We start from the raw sequence: 20,343 nt of genomic DNA on the forward strand, positions 1-20,343 counted from the left end.
GCATGAGCCAGGAGTGACCCCTGTGCATCGCCGGGTGTGACCCAAAAAGAAAAAAAAAAGACCAGATAAATCAGCAGGTGGCAGTGAAAAGCTCCTGTCACTCTCCAGTCTAAATGTGACTGATCTATGAACTCTTATGCCCCAACGTTAGGAGGGGGTTTTGGTGTGTGTGGGGACAGGGACACATCCCATGGTACTCAGGGCTTACTCCTGGCTCTGCGCTCAGGGATCACTCCTGGCGGATTCTGGAGGGGTGAGTTGGGATATGTGTGTGGGTACCATATAGGGTGCTGGGATCCCACATAGGTCGGTCACATGCAAGACAAGTCACCTGACCTGCTGTACTGTCTCCCTGGCCCCAACTTTAGGAATCTTATGTCTGGAAGATGTACCAAGAGAGATGTTGGGATTTCTTCCCAGCTGGAGATTGCTTCCGCAAGCAATATGAGGACCAGCTTAACTGAGACCCACATCCCACAAACTAGCCTGCCACCCTACCTCAAGTGCCTTATTCTCTCAGCAAGCCCCAAACAGCTCTCCCTCTGGGGCAGAGGTGACAGTGTACTGGAGAAATAAAATCTGTGCTATGCCCCTGTTTTATTGTGTTGGTCATTGTTGATGTTCAGCATGTGAGCGGGGATCCAGAAATAACGCATGCACCCACAAACAAGATGACAGCAGAGACTGAAATCATGTTTATTAGGAGACAAAGGTAGATCATGGCCTCTAGTGTAAGTCTATTGTGGAGGGAGGTGCAAGTTCTGGCTCCTAGAACCCTGGTACCCAGGGACTTATTCCTGGATGTAGAGGTTGCTGGGGGCAGTAGGATCACCTACTGGTCGAGTCTCCACCACCACAGGCCTAGGGAAGAAAGAGAGAAGCAGTTGAGAAGCTCATCTGTTCAGGAGCTGGAGAGATAGTATAGCAGGTAGGGTGCTTGCCTTGCACACAGCTGACCCATGTTTGATACCAGCGTCGCCTATGGTCAGTTCCCTGAGCACCGCCAGGAGTGGTAGCCTGAGTGCAGAGCCAGGCGTAACCCCTGAGCATTGCTGAGTGTGGCCCCAAACAAAAATAAAAGGAAAAAAACCTCATATGTTCAAATCATTCACCCATAGGCTCAACTGGCATTTGGCCAGGGCAGAAGAGTGAGGATCAGAGTGGCTTCTGACCTTGGGGAGCTCATAGGAATCAGTGAATTATAGGAGTGCAAAGCAGCAAGGGTCACCTAAGCAGGAAACTTAGCCCAGGAGGTCAGCCATGGTATCCCCAACCCCACCCCAAATATAGGATGACAAAATTTGAAGAGAACTCAGGAGGAAGCTTGGTGAGTGGCCAGAGAAGCGTGTATTGAGATGGAAGAGTGTATTGGGCACAGAACAACCTAAGCAAAAGCATTAAAGAACCTGCCAGTAGCGCAGATGTCGTGGTCTTTCAGCCTTTGTCTGGATATCTTTAGATCACAGGAGTGATAAATAGGGAGCCAGTGACACAGGTGGATTTCCAAAGGCCTCTCTGAGGGTTGGAGAGATAGTACAGCAGGTAGGGTGTTTGCCATGCATGTGACCAACCCTGGTTTCATCCCCAGCTCTGCAGTGATCACCCAAGCCCTGCCAGGAGTGAGCACAAAGCCAGAAGTAAGTCCTAAGCTCCACTGGGTGTAGCCCCCAAATCAAAAAATAAATAAATAAACCTCTCTGGCCTTTTATTTTATTTTATTCATTTTATTTAATTTTTGGGTTACACCCAGCATTGCTCAGGAATTACTCCTGGCGGTGGTTGGGGGACCATATGGGATGCCGGGGATTAGAACTCAGGTCTGCCGCTTGCAAGGCAAACGCCCTACCCACTGTGCTATCACTCCAGCCCCACCCACCTCTGGCTTTTTAAAAAGGAATGGAGGTCACTAGAAGAGGCTGTCACCCGCTAAACTGAAGAGTATTTGTACCTCAGATTAAGGACAAATAGTAAGTGGATCTATAGACTACAGTGGAAATTCCCAAAATCAAACAAGCTTGGATCTCTTAAACTCTTTTTGTTTCAACTCGTTTTACTTTTGGGGACACACCTGGCATTACTTAGAGCTTACTTCTGACTCTGAGCTCATGGATCACTCCTGGTGGGGCTCAAGGAACCATATGGGGTGCTGAGGATTGAACCCCCGTTGGCCACAAACAAGGCAAGGGTTTTAACCCCTGTGCTATCTTTCCAGCCCTGTAAATGTGGTTTAAAATCTAGAAAAATCTGCTTCCACTGTACCCAGGGGTTAATCATTCATCTTTTTCTGGGGTGGGAGGTGAAGCGGTCACAGCCTTAGGACCTAACCAAAGGTGCTCGTGGACTATTCTTGACTCTGTGCTCAGGTATGACCCCTGGAGGTACTTGGGGGACTATGTGTGTTCCCCGGGATCCAAACTAGGGTCAATGGGATGAAAAGCATGTGGTTTCACCCCTGTACTCTCCAGCCCAGCAAATGTGGTTTTTAAAAAGTTACCACTGGGCAGGGGCAGGGTAGGGGTGCTGGAGAGTTAATATAGCAGGTAGGACACTTGCTTGAACTTGGCTGATCCAGGTTTGATCCCCAGCATCCCATATGATCCCTAAGCTCTTCCAGGAGTAATAGCTGAGTGCAAAGCCATCAGTTACCGCTGAATATCACCAGGTGTGATTAAAAAAAATAATGTTACCAGTAGGGCTGAAGAGATAGCACAGTGGATAGGCTTGCCTTGCACATGGCTGATCCTGGTTTGATTCCCAGCACCACATATGGTCCCTCAAGCCCCACCAAGAGTGATCCCGGGAGTGCAGAGCCAAAAGTGTGCCCTGAGCACCACCAGGTGTAAGAAAGGAAAGAAGTCTGTCTCTGGCTGCTGCCGAGCCTCCCGGGGCAGAGTTGGAAGAGGAAGACCAGCTGTGTGTTCAGGCCAGAGATGCAGTGGCTGAGCACCCCTCAAGATGCTCCCTCCACATCAGAAACCCCCTCCCCCCAAGTCCTCTGTCTCCTTCCCCCAGATCATACCTGGGGGAGCCAAGCAGACGGAAGGTGAGGGTGGGGTCTCTCAGCTCCTGTAGCAGCTGGGGGGTGGGTGGAGGAACAGGCATCAGTATAGACAAGACTCCTCCCACTCTTCCGGGGAGCAGACATAGGTGTCTAAACTTCTAGCCTTAGGTCTTGAAAGTGTCATTTTTGTGAAAGCCCTCACCCACTGTGGCCTACCCTTTTGGGGATTATTAGTTCCTGAAATTGCAGTAGCTTACAGGTGACTGCAAAAACTGACTACAGTACAGGCATGTCCGGGCAGGTGGCCCAGAGTGCCCTGCCAGCTGAGTGCATGGGCCACTCTCCGGATGATAAAAGTAGGGCATAAAAAGGGGAAAATCATTTGCTAGATTCCAATCTAGGTGGTCTGATCCATGGTTGCTCAACCCCTATAGATCTCCCTAGAGACCCTCTCTTTGTAGCTGTGACACTGATTCTGGACAGAAGCCAAGATGCACAGTGATCTGGGGGAACTCTGGGTCCCAGAGACCCCATGCAGGGGTGACTTATCTGACAGACTGGGGGCGGCCTCTTGCCCTCCAGGCTTCACCCCTGATTCAATCCTGAGGCAGGAGGGCTGGGTGTGGCCTCAGGCTGGTAGCAGCTTACCTTGTCAGAGCCCAGTGCCCACACCTGTACTCCGTGTTTCCAGAAGGCCTGGAGCCGGCCCCCCACCATAGCTGGAAGGAAAATGTGTGTCACCCTGTGAAGGCGCTTGCCTTGCACTCAGGCCCAGGGTGCTCCCAGCCCTGCACCTACCCACAGCCTCCACTGCTTCGGTCATGGGGATCTCTGGAGCTCGAAGGCCCGGGGCTGGGGCCCCCTCTGGGGTCACCAGTTTCAGAGATCCTAGAAGGTCCAGAGAGAGGGGTCTGAGAGCAATGCGTAGCTTTGAAGACGGTGGAGAAAATGGACAGTATATCCAGGATGAGAAGCAGAGTGGGACAGAGTGGGGTGAGGTCGGGAGGGGCTGGTAGTTTCTGAGACCAGGGGTTGGCATCCAGAAACAGTGGGGGTGTGTGGGCCTTACCGTCCATCAACACCATCACCTTGTCTTCCTCAACCTGGGTCACCTGTACTGGTGCCTTATGCTCTGTTTGAGAAGATGGGGTTCAAGGGTTAATTTCGCCTCCTTCCACATTCCTGGGCTAGCCACCCTCTCGGTTCCCAAGCAAGCAGGCTAAGTTCCTGCCCCTCACTACCTAGGCGGGCCCCTGCTGAGCCATCAAGAACAGTAATCATAGAACCGGCCTTTTCTGCCTGGGCCTTCCCCTCTCCCCACCTGAACCCCTTTACCAGTTAGGTTTCAGGCTAAGCCCCGCCCAGCCACCCCGCCCGGCCCCTCGAGCCTCGCCCCCCCACGCACCTGTGCTGGTCTCGCCCAGCCAACAGGAGAGCTCCCCGAAGCGCACTGTGTGGAAGAGCACTGACTTCGCCGGCCGCCCGGGGCTCACGCCGATGCACACGGCGGGCAAGTCGGAGCCGGGTCGCGTTAGCAGCGCGAACACGGGTAGAGGCGTGGGGAGCGGGAACAGCACCTGCTGCGGGTGGGCCGGGGGAAAGGCGCGCTCAGAGGAGGCAGGGGCGTGTCTGAGGGGCGGGGCCTGGAGGGTCGTGTCAGAGGGGCGGGGCTGTGAGGGGCGTGTCCGGGACGGGGCCTGGCTCGGGGGCGTGTCATAGGGGCGGGGCAGGGCGGGGCATTGCAGGACACCGGTCCTGAGACTTCCCAAGTACTTCGGGGACTCTTACTGTCATAGGTGCTATCTAGAAATTTCAGGTGCTGATACCTCAGATGGCTTAGGTATTGGAGCGTGTGATCTCGAGTGGACGTGCCTTCTACTGGGGGGGGGGGGCTTCTATCCTACGTGTCGTCTTGGTAAGAGGAAGGCGGTGGGTTCCCCGCCGAGTGCTGGCTGCAAAGGCAGCCTTGTCTCCTTATGAGCTAAGGGCTCCTGACTGGCCTGTCAGCAGGAAGGGCACTCCTCTCCATTACTCTGAGGGTCAGGTATAGCTCATTAAACTCAGCCCATAGACAAACTTTTCCCGCTTCCAGCATCACTACCGCCCAATTGTGATTGTCCCCCATAACTGCAAGCCCATTGCTCTCCAAGACAAAGGCAGCTTAACCATGAACTAACTTATTTTGCTTTTGCTGATCACAGATCACTTGCTCTGCTGATCACAGCTCCGCTGTATCTATTGTCTGACTAGAATGTGATTTGTGATTTTTACCTTTATAAATGCATCTGTGACTGTCCTCAGGGTCCTGAGTTCTTTTTTTTTTTTTTTTTTTTTTTTTTTTTAAGGCTGCACCCAGCTATGCTCAGGACTTTCTCCTGTCTCTGTATTCAGAACTTAACTCCTGGCGGTACTCGGAGACCACATGGGACACCGGTGATTGAACCAGGATGGGCCACGTGCAAGGCAAGCACCCTACCCGCTATACTACGGCTCTGGCTGCGGCTGCGAGTTCCTTTGGACATTAGTCCACTTGTGGTCACAGGCTTCTGTAATCCTCACCATTGGGCCTCTCCGAGTGGTACCCATCTGTGTCTTGTGAACCTCCCTTATAGTGCACAGAGGCTCAAAAGAACTGAATGAGGCGACCAGAGAGATAGTATAGCGGGGAGGGCGCTTGCCTTGCACACGGTGGGCCCAGGTGCAATCCCCAACATCCCACATGGTCCTCCAAGTCCCACCAGGAGTGATTCCTGAGCCTAGAGCCGCGAGTAAGCCCTGAGCACCCTGAGTGGGCGTGGTCTTGTGGTAGGGGGCGGAGTCTCAGGCGGAAGTGAGGAAGGTCCTGCCCAGCGAATCCCCAGAATTCTCAGTCTCTACAGGGTACCTACCCGGGCCACCAGGAATTTGTTCATGGGCTGGTACCACTGAAACAGCACCACCGACGTCTCCAATGCCCCGCACAGGAACGGACCCCCGGAGCTCGCGCCTTCTGCTGTGTGTGAGAATGGGTAAGGATATGTTGGTGTGACCCCTCTCTCTCCTTCCCCGACCCCTTTCATTCTGCCTGAATCCTGCAGCCCTCTTATGTAGTTAAGGATGCAGCTCCCCCTCCTCCCACACACTCCTGGAGTTCTCTCTCACCCACACAGCAGGCACGGCAGCCTTTGGTGTCCTGCATTTTGGAAGAGACCATGTTCTTTCTGCAGAAAAAGGTAGGCATGAGAGTGTGTGTTTGTGTGGGAGGCAGGAAGAGGATTAGAGGGTCCCATGATACCCCTGAGATCTGGTACCTTGCCAGGAGCCGGTGAGGGCTAATGTGAGCGATGGGGCTTCCTGCTCTGGTCTCTTTCCTTTCCAGCAGGCCCAGGATGCTATGAGAATACAGGTGGGGAGTCTTTCCTGCAGTGTATGTGTATGTGGGGGAAGCAGGCAGTTATAGGACCCTACAGGTGCCCACCGTTCCCCTCATTCCATTATTTGGTCCCATCCCTTTGCCCCAAATCCACCAGATCTTTAAGTCTCAAAGCACTTTTCACTTATCTTCCATTCAACTCATTTTAATGTTCACTCTAGACACTATGTTTAGTTCTGGTGAACAATGATGGTTAAAACTTTTGGGCCAAAGAGATAGTCCCACTGGTAGGGCACTTGTTTTGCATCTGGCCAATCTGGTTAGAGCTCCAGCACCCGATATTGTCCCCCAGGCCCACCATGAGTGATTCCTGAACACAAAGCCTAGAGTAAGCTCTGAGCACTGCCAGGTGTGGCCTCCTCAAAAATAAAACAAAAATTGAAACTTAAATTTCAGGGAGCTAGAGAGGTACAGGAGCGATAGCACAGCGGGTAGGGTGTTTGCCTTGCATGTGGCCGACCCGGGTTTGATTCCTCTGTTCCTCTCGGAGAGCCTGGCAAGCTACTAAGAGTATCCCGCCTGCACAGCAGAGCCTGGCAAGCTACAGTGCTACAGACAGGTACAGAAGGTAGGGCGCTTGCCTTGTATGCAGTTGACCTAGGTTCAGTCCCCCTGGCACTCCATAGGATTCCCCAAAGCCCTAGCAGGAGTAAGCCCTGAGCACTGCTGGGTGTGGCCAAAAATAAAACAAGTTTAAAAGGAAACACTTTAGCTATTTACTATGCAGAGGCTAGATGACTATTTGGCTTGGCTTTTTCTAATCAATTAGAAATTCTTTTACATGAAAGGTTTATAAAACAATGACATCACTGGAGCCAGGGAGAGGGCTTGAAGGGCTGAGCTCAGCCTTTGCCTGCAGCAGCCCCAGGCTTGGTTTCTGCTACTATGTCATCTCTTGAGTACCACCAGGAGCAACCCACCCGAGGACCTCTCCAAACACTGCCAGTGTGTCCCCAAAACTACCCCCCACCAAACCCCAAACAAAACAATTTGCAGCTTGCTCACTCTGTTTTAGTAAAAGTGTCCAGTAAGTAAGTTTTAATTGCCCTGTGAACATCCAGGGAAGGTAAAGACTAATATTTGTTCTGGAAATTACTTCAAAAATGACTTGAGGGATGGATAGATAGTGTAGCGAATAGGGCATTTGCCTTGAATGCTCCTGACCAGGGCTCAATCCCCAGCATATCATATGGTCCCCTGAGCTCCACCAGGTCCCCAAGCTCAGAGCCAGGATTAAATTCTGAGCACCATCAGGTGTGAACCCCAGAAGCCATTACAAAAGAAACAACTAACCCGAGAGGTAGGAACTATATCTAGGGGAAGTTCCTTTCTACAGAGAGAGAAACAGGGGGGCCCCAGGCCCACAGTGGACCTGTGACCCCCATCTCACCTCCCCCAACCCAGAGCCAGACCTGAGAGGGACATGAGGACATTGCTGATCGAGTACACCCAGGTGGTCCGGCTAGGGAAGAGCTGCAGAGAGGGGACAGAAGGTGCCTGTCAGGCCCAGCACCCAAACTCCAACCCTCACCCCCAAACCCCTCTCACCACTGTCCCTTACCATATCCAGAGTGGCCTCCTGATCATTCCGGTTTAGGATGAAAATGCCTTCTTCTGCCCCCAGGAGCAGGTGCTGGTCTGGGGGAAAGACATGAAGATTCTGGGTCCTACCTCCTCCTGGAGGCCCTCCCTGAGTTTCCTCTGTCTCCAGCTCTGATGCTGCATTTTCTAACTCATCCCCCCTACCCGCCTCCAGCAATACTCCCAGCCTCTGCTTCTCCAACTCTGCACTTGGGCCCTGACTCGCAGACCTGCCTGTCTCCCTGCCCAGTTTGGGCCCCCAAATGCTAACCCCATCTAACCCCATCTCACCCTTGATTCTGCAACTCACACCCCAGAACAAAGATCAATCCCAAGCATGAATGCCCAGTGCCGCCCCGAGCTCTCAGGCGGTTCTTGTCCCCACATCTTTGCTGGCCTAACATTGTCCCTACTCCCTACTACATTCTCATCCCTAAAATCCTTCCTATCTCATTACCGTCCAGGTGAGGCTAATGGGATTCGACTCTTCTTTTACACTCCAAAACTTGGGTATTTTTGTGGGTATTTTCAGGGTTCCAGCCTCTTTATTTTTCTTTCTTTCTTTCTGGGTCTCATTCTCAGGCTCATTTTCATTCCAGCCACCTTTGATCCCTGAACCTCAAGTGGAACCCTAAACCCTGGCCCCGAGTGGCCTCACCTTACTTGACCCCGCCTTGTCTCCTCGTCTGGCTGTCTGGCTACCATGCATTAATCCTGTGACCCACTGCCCCCACCCCGGAATGCCCACCGTTGGTGGAGGGGTGTGTCCAGGCAGCCGTGCTGTGGATCCGGAGGGGACAGCCGCTGAACAGTTTGACCAGAAGTGCACAGTCCTGGGCCTGAAGGAGCAGACGAGCTGGTTAAAGCACGGGCGCCAGAGGCCAGGGCACACAAGATTTCCAACGTTGGCAGACTACCCCACCCCTCTTGCCTCAGTTTTCCTATCTGTGAAGTGGCATGAGAGCACTCTCAGGGAGAATGAGCACTCTTCTGTGCAGATCGATGAAGTCAGGGGGGTGTGGGCAGGAGAGACGGCTCTGCTGGCTTTGGAAGTGGGGGACCCAGGATTCTAGCCCTGCTTGAGAGCCACCTCCAAGGCTCTGAGCCCAGACTAGGCCCTGGTACCACTCGGAATGGCCCCAAACCATAAAAACAAACAAGAAGCCACAAGAGGAGTGTCTGGCCAGAAGACGTTCTGAATAAATGCCCCCACCATGATTGATCCGTTTCCCCACCAGTCTACCCCAGCTCCATCCAGAGGTGGGTCTCCCAGTCTCGCTGGCCCTCACCTTTCTTTTCATCTTGTCCTTAGGGGGCAAGAGCGGGGGCTGGTCAGGCTCCCGGGAAGGCGGGTTCCAGAGTGAGGGTTCTGAGATGATGGACAGGAAATTAGTCCCACTGCTGCCCCCGCTGCCCCCTCCACGGTCCCCTCCCCACCCCAACCCGCCATTACCTGAATGGGCAGTGAGGTGGGGGCTTCGGGTGGCTGGGGGAGGCCCACGATGGGGCATGCGAGGGGGAGGCCCACTGGAGCACCGGACCAGCACCCCTGGGTTCAGTAGCCCATCATCCCCAGTGCTCCCAGGACTGTCATCTGAGGGAGACCGTAACTTGGGCTTTGGAGACATAGAAGGGAGCATGGGGAAATATGTCAGATGATCAGAGAAAGGCCCCTGCCTTTAATGCCAGCCCAGGCCTCTTACCATGGCTCGGACCCTAGCCACTAAGTCCCCCCTCCACTCTGCCTTTCCTTCCTGAATCCCACTTTGCAGCAACTAAAGGGTTAATGTTGTAGCATTTCATCCAGGGTTTCCTGGGACCAGCTACTGATCTCCGGCCATCAGGCTAAATAGTTCTTGCTTTTAGTTTTGGGCCACCCCAGGAGTGGTCAGTGGATACTCCCGGCTCTGCACTCAGGATCGACTCCTGACAGGCTCAGGGGTGGAGGAGTGGGGAAGGACCATACGGGGTGCAAGGGATCAAATGTGGGTCAGCGGTATGCAAAGCAAACACCCTACGTACTGTACTATTGCTCTGGCTCCCAGGCTAAATTTTTATTTATTTTTTTCTTTTTTTGGTCACACCCAGCAATGCACAGGGGCTAACTTCTGGCTCTGCACTCAAGAATTACTCCTGGCAGTGCTCTGGGGACCATGTGGGATGTTGGGAATCGAACCTGGGTCGGCCATGTGCAAGGTAAACACCCTATTCGCTGTGCCATTGCTCCAGCCCCACCAGGTTAATTTTTTTTTATAAGGGTTACTCTTGGTAGTGCTCTGGGGAAGTCGTGGGTGGGGCGGTGGGGGCAGGAGGCACATTGTGACAGGGATCAAACTCAGGGTCTCTGTAGGCATACACTCTACCCTTTGAGCTATATCCCTCATTTCCAGGCTAAATATTTTATTACAAAACGGGGATGGGAGCAGAGTATTAGTACAGTGGGTAGAGCATTTGCCTTGCACATGGCCAACCCAACTTTGATCCTCGGCGTCCCATATGGTCCCCCAAGCACCGCCAGAAGTAGTTCCTGAGTAAAGAGACAGGAGTGACCCCTGAGAAGTACCAAATGTGGCCCAAACACAAACACCAAAATCTTGGGGAGGGGGTGCGGGGCTGGAGAGATGGTACAGTGGGTAAGGCCTTGCCTATGTCCAACCTGGGTTCAATCCCCTGTACCACATCTGGTCCCCTGAGCCTGCCAGGGATGATCCCTGAATGCAGAGCCAGGAGTAAGTCCTGAGCACAGCCGGGTATGGTCCCAAACCAAAATAAAATAAAATAAAAATTGGAGAAGGGGAGGTCCGGGGAGATAGTACAGCAGATAGGTTTTTTGCCTTGCATGGGGCTGACCTGGGTTTGATCCCCTGTACCACATCTAGTCCCCTGAGCCTGTTAGGAATGATGCCAGAGTGAAGATCCAGGAGTAAGTTCTGAGTACAGCCCGGGGTGGTCTCAAAACAAAAATAAAAACTGGGGAAGAGAGGTCCAAGGAGATATTACCGTGGGTAGGTCTCTTGCCTTGCCTGCAGCCTACCCGGGTTCCATCTCGGCACCACACATGGTTGAGCTCTACCAGGAGTGATCCCTAGTGCAGAGCCAGGCATAAGTCCTGAGCACTTCCAGGTGTGGCTCAAAAAAGCAAAATGGGCTGGAGCGATAGCACAGCGGGTAGGGCATTTGCCTTGCACGCGGCTGACCCGGGTTCGATTCCCAGCATCCCATATGGTCCCCTGAGCACCGCCAGGGGTGATTCCTGAGTGCAGAGCCAGGAATAACCCCTGTGCATTGCTGGGTGTGACCCAAAAAGTAAAAAAAAAAAAAAAAGCAAAACAAAAATATTTCCCACCCCCTCAGAGCTAAATATGCTAATTTCCCCTGCAGATTTAGGGACACCAAATACCACATACCCACACTGCCTGGTTCTCCCCAGACCCCTTGCTGGAATCCCGGACTCAGACACTGAGCCCCAGCTCTCCATCCCTGGCTCCAGGCCTTACCTTAGGGGGCAGTGGAGGAGGTAGGTCCTCTGCAGGGGTGGGGCTGCAAGAACATGATGGGGTGGGTTAGCAGGTGGGAGGCAGGGGGATGGAACGGGAGCAAAGTGGGGTGATTCAGGGCTGCAGATCTGAGGTCAGAACAGTAAGGGGGGGACTATCACTGACTCTCCAGACATCAGCGGGAACCTTCAGAGCCTCCTGGCACTGCAGATCCTAGCTACTATGGATCTGGGTGTGTGTGTGTGGGGGGGGGGTATTGTCAGCCCTGTCAGAGAGAGACAGGAGGGCTCTGAGGATGCCACTGGGCCAGAAGGGATCTGCACCGACCATGGGGTTGAGATCAGGGTTGGGGCAGAGCGTCTGATGGGGGGGGGGGGAATTCCCTAGGGGTCCTAGGAGATGGGGAGGGCCTGCCGCTGAGGATGAGGGTGGGGTGGGGTGGGAGCAGCAGCTGGATGTGAAAGCAGGGGGCTGGATTAGGAAGGGTGTGGGGGCAGGGGGTGTGAGGAGAGGGAAAGTGGAGGGTTGAGGGCTGGGAGCAAGGGTTGCGGGGAGGAAAGGAGAGGCCTGGGTTATAGATAAGGTTGGGATTATGTATTGGGGGTAAAGGAAGGGAGAGCTTGCAGTGAGGTCCTCTGGGGAGTGGGCATGAGTGGTGGCAGGGGTTGAGTGGGGTGGGGAAGGAAGGGGCCAGTGGGGGCGGGGCGGGGCGGGGCCAAGGGATGGGTGGGGCGGGGCCAAGGAAGGGAGGGGCGGAACCAAGGAAGGCGGGGCTGGGACGGGGTCAGCCTGGCTCACATGTCCACGTCGTCATAGTCGTCATCCTCTGACTCTGACAGCTGCCTCCTGCCGAGTGACAGGCTTGAGCCCCGAGTCTCTCTCATGACTCCTTCCCCCTCCCACCCTGTGGGGTCCTGACCTGGGGCTGCAGCTTCTGAGGTGTCCTGGGGGCTGCAGGCGGTCCTGTGAGGAAGCATGGACTTAGCCCGGGTGGGGGAGGGAAGCCTGGGGATGCGGGGCGGGAGGGATGGGGCTGGGCTCACGCTGTCCTTGGGGGGCCTGGACACCACTCTTCTGGGCTTCTGGAATTCCATATGCCGCTCTGTCGGGGGTCGAGGTGGGGAGAGAAAGGGTCAGATTGAGGGGGCTGGAGCGATAGCACAGCGGGTAGGGTGTCTGCCTTGCACACGGCCGACCCGGGTTCGATTCCCACCATCCCATATGGTCCCCAGAGCACCGCCAGGAGTAATTCCTGAGTGCAGAGCCAGGAGTAACCCCTGTGCATCACCAGGTGTGACCCAAAAAGCAAAAAAAAAAAAAAAAAAGGGTCAGATTGAGGAATGGGGGCCAGGTGTTGATTGGAACTGCCCCTTGAGGGGTGGGATCTTGAGGGTCTTATGTGGGCGAAGGGCTATGGAATTGAGAGATGGGGCTCAAAATAGTTCTAGGCTTGTGAGGGGAATCCACCAGGGTTTCAGGGTTCTGGGGAGATTCCCGAGGCCCCTTTGGGAGTCTGGGTGCTGCTGGGCAGTTTCAGGCAGCCAGAGAAGCGGGGTCTCCGGGTCACTGTGTAGACCAGACAACAACAGGAGTCGCCAGGGGTCACAGGGAAGGTATAAGGGGTCACCAAGCTCTGTTTTAGGGGTGCCCAGGCTTAGGAATCCTCTACTCACGAGAGCAGTCGGTGTCTGGGACCCCCAGCGAGCTGAACCGGTGGGTGGACCTGATCCGTCGGGGGATGGCGGGGGGAGGCTGGGCAGAGCAGAGGGGTATCAGGCCCACCCCCTTCCACTCGAGGCCCGGGCTCTCCTGCAACTCCAGGACCCCAACCCGTGCCAACCCCCTGCCTCCCTCCCCAGTTTCCTTCTAAGAAGCAGCAGGAGGGCACCCAGTGGGTGGGGGCTGCACAGGGGAGGGCTATAGCTGTCAGCCTCCACCTCACCTCGGGCTCCTCATCGTCCACCTCGCCTGGGGGGGCTCCCTTCCCGGGGTTCCGCAGTTTGTCCAGCAGGTCTAGGATCAGGCCTCGGTTAAGGCCCGGCTGGGATACCAGCTGGTGCTGGAGAAGGGGGGAGGGGGGGAGGGGTGGGTGTGAGCAGAAGGGGGGCCGGGCTGAGAGACAGGGCTGGCGGGGGCAGGAGGGTGCTGGTCACTGAGGAAGGGAGGGGACCTGGACCTGCACTGGGAGGAGATAGGAAGAAGGGAGGGGCCTGGGGAGAAGGCTTGGAGAATTCCAGGGGTTCCGGCATATACTCTGGAATAGGTCTTAGGGTCCTAGGGATCTGTGAGGCTTAAGAACTCCCAGGGGAATAAAATTAGGGATTGGGGGGCAACAATTTGGAGAGTATTGGTGGGAGCCGGGCAAACGGAGGGGTTAGGAACTTCAAAGGACCATGAGGGTCCTGTGGAATGCAATGATCCACATTCTATGGAGCTATGTGGGCAGCCCTAGGGCAGGATTCTTGGGGCAAGTGTCTGGCGGGGGGAGGGGGAGTAGAGTATGGTGGGGTGGGGGCAGAGGGTAGTTTACACTGAGCATCTTAGTGGCACCAGGCCGCTTCTTGGGGTTCTTGGTGAGAGAGACTTTGACAAAATTGTGGAAAGCAGCTGACCTGGGGGGAAGGAAACGTGTTGTGTAGGGGCGGGGGGAGAGAGAACTGGGGTTCATCTCTCCAGCCCAGGGACAAACCCCCACCCACCCCACACTGCATGAAGCCCCCCTGAGCAATGCCAGGGGTCACTCCTGAGCACAGAGCCAGGAATTAGCCCCTGAGCACCTTCAGGGGTCTAGCCCAAGAAGCCTCTTTGCACAAAGAAGCCACCTTGTGGAATGGGGCACCCGCAGGCTGGCCCTGCCTCCGTGACCCCTTACCATTTGCCTTTGTCCTTTAGTCGGGGAGGCTGGTAGCCACTTTTGGTCATGAGGAAGAGAACTCTAGAAGGAAAGAAGAGACAGTCGAGTTCAGCCTCCTAGTGCGGGTCAGACCTGCTGGTTTGAGGGGGTCCCCCACTTGCATGGAAGTCAGCAGAGAGCAGAGCGAGGGCAGAATGGGCATGGGAGGGCTTCCTCACACACCCCAGCACTGCAGAGGGAGGTCAGATAGGGACCCCTGGGCAGGGAGATGGCACCTGCCACTGTGCCCAACATGCCACCCCCCACAACATGGCCAGGTCTAGCCCTGGACCCCTCCCCAGCATTGCCTGGTGCAGCCTTTAAACCCCACATTCAGCATTTCTAGGTATAACCTTGAGGCCCCCTGGCATTGCTGGGTGCAGCCCTGGAGACTCCCTACCAGCATTTCTGGGTACAGGCTGGAGGCCTCCTTTGCATTGCCAGGTACAGCCTTGGGGGTCCCCCTTCAGCATTGCCACATGCAGCCCTGGGGCTCCCTAGCGTGGCTATATCTAGCCCTGAAGTTCCCCCTAAGCATTGCTGGGTGTAGCCTGGAGGTCCCTGGGCACGGCCGAGTAGCTGGGGAGCCCCCAGCAGCCGGGGCCTGAGCAGCGCCTCCTCAGACCCTCACATCAAATCAGGGGCCGGAGCACTGCTTGGGAGGAGCTGCCTCAAAGGATGGGGCTTCCTCCCCTGGGGGCTCCTGTGCTGGAGGGCTGACGAAAGGACTTTTTAGGTTGAGGTCAGCTTTGGCATCTCAGACTGTCTCAGAGGATGGCGCATCTCCTATTGGGAGGTCCTGATGGGGTGGGGGGGGTCATCTCAGGGAGCAGATGACGGCCTCCTCCTCCTACCTGAGAGGGTGCACATCAAAGAGGGGGGGCTGCAGCTCCGCCAGCTCGATGGCAGTGATGCCCAGGGACCAGATGTCACACAGCTCGTTGTAGCCGCCCTTCAGGGCCACCGCTGCAACTTCTGGAGCCATCCTGGAGGCAGCGACGCTCAGAGAGCCGGGAGGGGGGATGGGAGAGGGGGAGGGGCAGAGTGGAGACGGGACAGAGAAGAGCATGGACAGACAGACCCGAGAGAGCCTTGGGTGGCGAGGTGGAGAGAGATGGAGAGAGGGGTGGGGCAGCCGCCACACAGAGCTGGGGTGCATGTCCCGTAGGCGTAAGATCCTGGACACTGCGTGACCCTCCCCACAAGCCCCACAGGGTGTCACCTGCCCCCACGTGAGTTGGCACCCCATCACCTGGCACAAGTACCTAACTCTCGCTCGGGTCTGCGTGGCTGGGCTAAGTATCCCCCCAATACTGCTGGCCTAAGTAATGAGTGGAGAGAGAGAGAAAGAGAGAGAGAGAGAGAGAGGAACAGAAAGAACTACAGACGGGAAGAAACAGAAAGAGCCACAGAGCTAGGAAGCAGCAGAGAAATCGAGCGGGAAAGGAATCCAAGTGCCCAGCAAATGGTGGGGGGGACCCAGAGAGCAACAGTGACAGGGGAGGTTCGGAGCAGCAGGTCGGGGCGGGGGGGGGGGGAGTGGCCCTCCACCCCCACTGCCTGCCAGCACCCCTCACCAGTAGGGGGTCCCAATGAATGACAGGCGTCGAGCCAGGGTTGCCCCAATCTGGGCTGAGATGCCAAAGTCAGCTGGAGGTGAAAAGAGATGACAGAGTGACCTGGGTGTCCCCAGCCTGTCCTCTCTCACCCCCACCCAACCCATGCTCCCCCCACACTCACCCAGTCTGACCTCCCCGGCGTTGTTGATGAGGATGTTGGCTCCCTGAGGAGGGGGTTAGAGGCAGTCGGAAGAGTTCTTGCGGGCCCCTCTCCATTTAACTCAATCCCACACCCCCAAGCTTCAAATACCCCTGGCCCGTCCCACCCCCGGCACCTTGATGTCCCGGTGGATCTTCTTCTGAGAGTGCAGATAGGCCAGTCCCTGGGGAGGAGGTGGACGTGGGGCTCAGTGACTGCAGGCTGCAGCAGGGCCTGTGCAGTACCCCCTCCCTTTCCCCCGGTCCCTCACCTGGAGCACCTCCCGGCAGACGTAGCCAATCTGGAGCTCAGAGAGGGCGCCGGTCACTGCAAAGGTCAGCCCAGCAGTGTTGGGTGGAAACCGAGGCCCTCTGTGGAGCCCTGGTCCCCAGCCACACCACTAAACGGGGGCCATGGTGGGTGGGGGGCAGAGTGAAACTTGTTGTAAGGAGACATGCAGGGGAATTCGAGGACAGGAAGGCAGGGGAGGCAGGCTTGTTCTACAGATAGCTGCCACGTGTGGGCAGGGCAACTGGGGACAGAGCTGTCGATGACAGAGACAGTTGCCCAGGGTAGTGAGCGAAAGAATTGGAAAGTGCTAACAGAATTAGAGCCAGCTTGGGGTTACAGGACTGACAGCAGCAGAGACACGGAAACAACCCAGCCATAGATGGTCAGAGAAAAGCAATACGGTGCCCTGAAGCCACGGGCCACTGCTCAGAAGACATTTCCCTGTTCTCAACAGTGGAAGGACCTGGGGGAGGTATGCCAAGAGAAATAAGCCTGCAGGAACAGGACAGATACCGGGTGAGTCCACCGACTTATGCAACATGAAGATCTAAAGTTGATAAACAAACAAAAAAAAACAAAAAAAATAAAGTTGATAAACAGACTAAATAAATAAATAAATAGATAGATAGATAGATAAAAGACAAACCAATGGACTCTGGATACCCGAGGGAAAAAGTGAGACAAGTAGGGGTTGGGGCAGGAAGAGAGAGCAATCTCAGCCCTCCAGGAGAGAACATTCTAGTGAAAGAGAGAGACAAGGATGGTGATAAAGGGTCTGAGAGATAGTTTCCTGGCTCAGTGCATGCTTTGCATACCAGGGGCCCAGGCTCCATCCCCAGCACTGCCTGGTTCCCTGAACACTGCCAGGAGAAACCCTCTGAGAAAAAGAATAAGATAAAATGAAGGGCCTGGAGGAATAGTGCAGAGGTTTGGGGCATCCCCATGCTGCAAGCACTTGGTCCTGAGTTCAAATCCCTGGTGTCCCACATATGTCATGCCTGGAACTGGCAGCTCAGTGTTCTCTGAGCCCCACACCACAAGTGATTTCCAGATGTACTGCCGCCAGGCGTGTGTGAGTCCCACAAAAATGGGTGTTTCCCCCCCCAGGCCCCTGCAAGTATGCACAACTGAAAAGAACTGTGATCCCTGGTGAGCATATGTGTGAGCACCCCAGCGCCCCCTGGCGGGCACCACAAGCACAGTCCCCCGAGAGCACGTGTGTGAACACAGCCACGAAAAGGTGAGGAAAGCTCACGGAGCAGCGCAGCCAAGTCTGCACACACTTGAACCTGTGTGCCAAGCCCCAGCAAGTACCCAGCCAGGGGCAGGACATCCCAACAGCAGTGAAGAAAGGCCAGAGTGGGGATGGAATGTAAAAAAAAGAAAGTCAAATCTACTTTATGTGAGATGCCAGTATGAAGGAAAGAGCACCGGGCATTGGTGCTGCAGGGGAGAACTCTGACAAGGGCAATCCCAGAGGCCAGTGGGAGGAGGTGATGGGGTGCAGCCATTCTGGGGGGAAGGCAAGCACTTGGAATAGCGGAGAGGAGGGAGGGGACCTGGTGGCTTGGGAAGCAGCTAAGTGGGGGAGCAACCTGGGGGTCTCTGGGCTCACGGGGTTGGGAGCAGACCAGATGAGGGAGCCTGAGCTTTGCCTTAGTGGGAAATGCAAGTTCTGCCCCTTCAGGCCCACTGGAGGGCTGAGATGACTTTGCAAAATGGGAAGGAGAGAGGGATGGACGGACAGACACAGAGAAACAGGAACAGATCCCAGCGGAGTGAGGGATGATTAGAGACTGAGAAGAGGTAAGGCAGAGAGCGGTGAAGAGAGAACAGACTCGGCCTCCAGCTCACCAGCCCGGCTCAGGAAGGCACCTCCTTTCTGGGGCCTCAGCTTCCTAGAAAGGTGCGGGAGGGTCACACCTGGTAGTGCTCAGGGCTTACTCCTGACTTGGTGCTCAGGCATCACTCCCGTCAGGGCTTGATTGGCATATGGGGTGCCAGGGATCGAACCCAGGTCAGCTGCGTGCAAGACAAACGCCCTTCCCGCTGTGCTATCACTCAGATCCTGTTAATAAAGTTCTTTTCTGCCCTTCTAGGTCTTGGGAAGGATCAGGACAGGGACATGGCTAAAGATACTGGGGGGAGGGGAGCCCTCAGAGAGATCAGAGCCATCACAGCCTCTCTTTCAAAATCACCAAAGGCTAAGTGCAAATCAGAATCCCATTCACGCATGCCAGAAATGTAGAAACATTAAATGCAGGAACCTTCCTTACAGCCCCACAAGCCCCTTCTTATGGAAGATGGGGACACTGAGGGGACCAAGCGTACAGAGCAATGGCTAGTTGGTGTGTATAAGGGGTTCCATTGAAGGCAGGGCCCACTCACTCACCCGTCTCCCCAGCATCCAGGGGGCTCAACCCAGAGGAAGGAGACAGACACAGAGATGAGAGGAAAGATGTGGGTGGGAGGGCACACAGCCCCTTCACTCACCTTGGTAGATGTCCTGTAGAGAGCCAGCTCCACAGAATTCCATGCAGATCCAGAGTTTCTGCAGCCTACAACAGTCCCAAAAGAATCAGAGCCACTGCTCCGATACCACGGATCCGTTCAAAGCACAGGCTCTGGCCACTCGCTGGTTCCAGTTCCAGGACAATGTCAGCCCATAGTGGCCGCCCCCCACCCCTGTGCACATGCACACACACACACACACACACACACACACACACACACACACACACACTGCTCATTCAGTGAGATTGACCCACTTCCTTTTTATAGACAGGGAAGTTGAGGCTCAGAGAGCATGTACATTCAAGATCAGCTTGATTCCCGGCCAGGTCTACTTTTTCACCCAGGACATCCTCTGGGGTCTCATGCTCATATGGGAGACAGGACAGAGGTCCCCTATCTTGCAGAGAGGAAATAGAGGGGCTCAGGGGACCATAGCTCTAGGAGCTAGAGGTCATTATGAGGCTATCTGGGATATTAACTTGGGCATCTGGGAATTTAGAGGTTCAGGATAGACTAAAACTGGGGCCCCCAAAAGGCAAGGTGCCAAGAGAATGTGGTATCAGATATAGCTCTCCTGCAGGAACGTGGTTTGGTCAGAAATGGGAGTTCTGGATGGGGAATTAATTTAGGAAGTGCTTTGATCAGAAGCATGGGGCTTAAAACGGGATCAAGTTAGAGGTGCCCAGTTAAAAAGAAAAATGGGAGTGCAGGACTAAAAGAGGTGAGGAGGTACGGACAAGGGGCTGGGTGGGCGCGGGGGGTTCAGGGCAGGTGGGAAGCTCGTCACCAGAGATAACTCCCGTGGTAGGCCACTATGTTGGCATGCCGGCAAGTTTTCAAGATGAGGATTTCCTTCTGCAGCGTGGAGACATCATCGTCTACGAGTAGGGCGGGTGAGAAAAGGCACTTCAAGGAGAGAGCGAGGGGGAAGGAGGCCCGGGGGCCTGGGAGAAGAGGAAGAGGAGGGTCGGAGCTCCCGGGAGGGCCCCCTCCTCACCAGGCTCCATCTTCACCATCTTCAGAGCAACCAGGTCCCCCGACACCTTGTCACGAGCCTTTTTCAAAGGGGAATTGGCAGTCAGGCAGGCTGGGGTCTTCTGCATTTCTTATTCGCATCCCACCCAAGCCAAAGACAGATGCTGAGCCCCTCTCCCGGCCGCTCCTGCCCTCACCCCCTGGGTCACGGGTTGCAGGGGCTGTAGGAAGAAACTCCTCACCTTGAAGACTTCCCCATAGGTGCCGCCACCCAGCCGTTGCAGCAGATCATAGTGGTCGCGGGGGTCCCTGTTAAAAATGTCAGGGCCCACAAGGTCCATCCCTGGGTCCAGACCTGGGCCCAGGGGCCAGCAGGGCCTCAAAGCGCAAGTGCTGGCACCTCCCTCCCTCCCTCCCTCTC

The 20,343-nt window shown here is 55.3% G+C and overlaps 2 protein-coding genes across 7 annotated transcripts in view; one reads left to right on the forward strand and one right to left on the reverse strand.

The window, feature by feature from the left end:
• The window catches only part of RYR1 (ryanodine receptor 1), a 118,017-nt gene extending 117,422 nt beyond the window's left edge, over positions 1 to 595 (forward strand). For all 6 annotated transcript variants that reach the window (XM_055145250.1, XM_055145253.1, XM_055145252.1 and 3 more), the window contains one exon: positions 369 to 595. In XM_055145250.1, the coding sequence (XP_055001225.1) occupies positions 369 to 464 (96 nt within the window). In that variant the 3' untranslated portion in view covers positions 465 to 595. The remainder of the gene's footprint in view (positions 1 to 368) is intronic.
• A 152-nt stretch (positions 596 to 747) lies between these two features.
• Positions 748 to 20,263, reverse strand: MAP4K1 (mitogen-activated protein kinase kinase kinase kinase 1). The gene is made up of 31 exons (XM_055145962.1): positions 20,165 to 20,263; positions 19,945 to 20,002; positions 19,735 to 19,825; positions 18,927 to 18,991; positions 16,414 to 16,469; positions 16,279 to 16,326; positions 16,125 to 16,167; positions 15,962 to 16,034; positions 15,239 to 15,370; positions 14,364 to 14,426; positions 14,022 to 14,103; positions 13,434 to 13,550; positions 13,165 to 13,243; positions 12,535 to 12,593; positions 12,411 to 12,454; positions 12,290 to 12,337; positions 11,492 to 11,534; positions 9,448 to 9,610; positions 9,284 to 9,363; positions 8,743 to 8,833; positions 7,975 to 8,051; positions 7,826 to 7,886; positions 6,292 to 6,400; positions 6,143 to 6,201; positions 5,890 to 5,993; positions 4,407 to 4,581; positions 4,071 to 4,133; positions 3,800 to 3,889; positions 3,650 to 3,720; positions 3,020 to 3,075; positions 748 to 861 (listed from the first exon to the last, which is right to left on the reverse strand). The coding sequence occupies exons 1-31, from the start codon at positions 20,261 to 20,263 to the stop codon at positions 792 to 794; spliced, it is 2,469 nt and encodes an 822-aa protein (XP_055001937.1). The 3' UTR covers positions 748 to 791.
• Positions 20,264 to 20,343: the final 80 nt, after the last annotated feature.

Source organism: Sorex araneus, chromosome 8 (assembly GCF_027595985.1).
Source record: "Sorex araneus isolate mSorAra2 chromosome 8, mSorAra2.pri, whole genome shotgun sequence".
Lineage (NCBI taxonomy): Eukaryota > Metazoa > Chordata > Mammalia > Eulipotyphla > Soricidae > Sorex > Sorex araneus.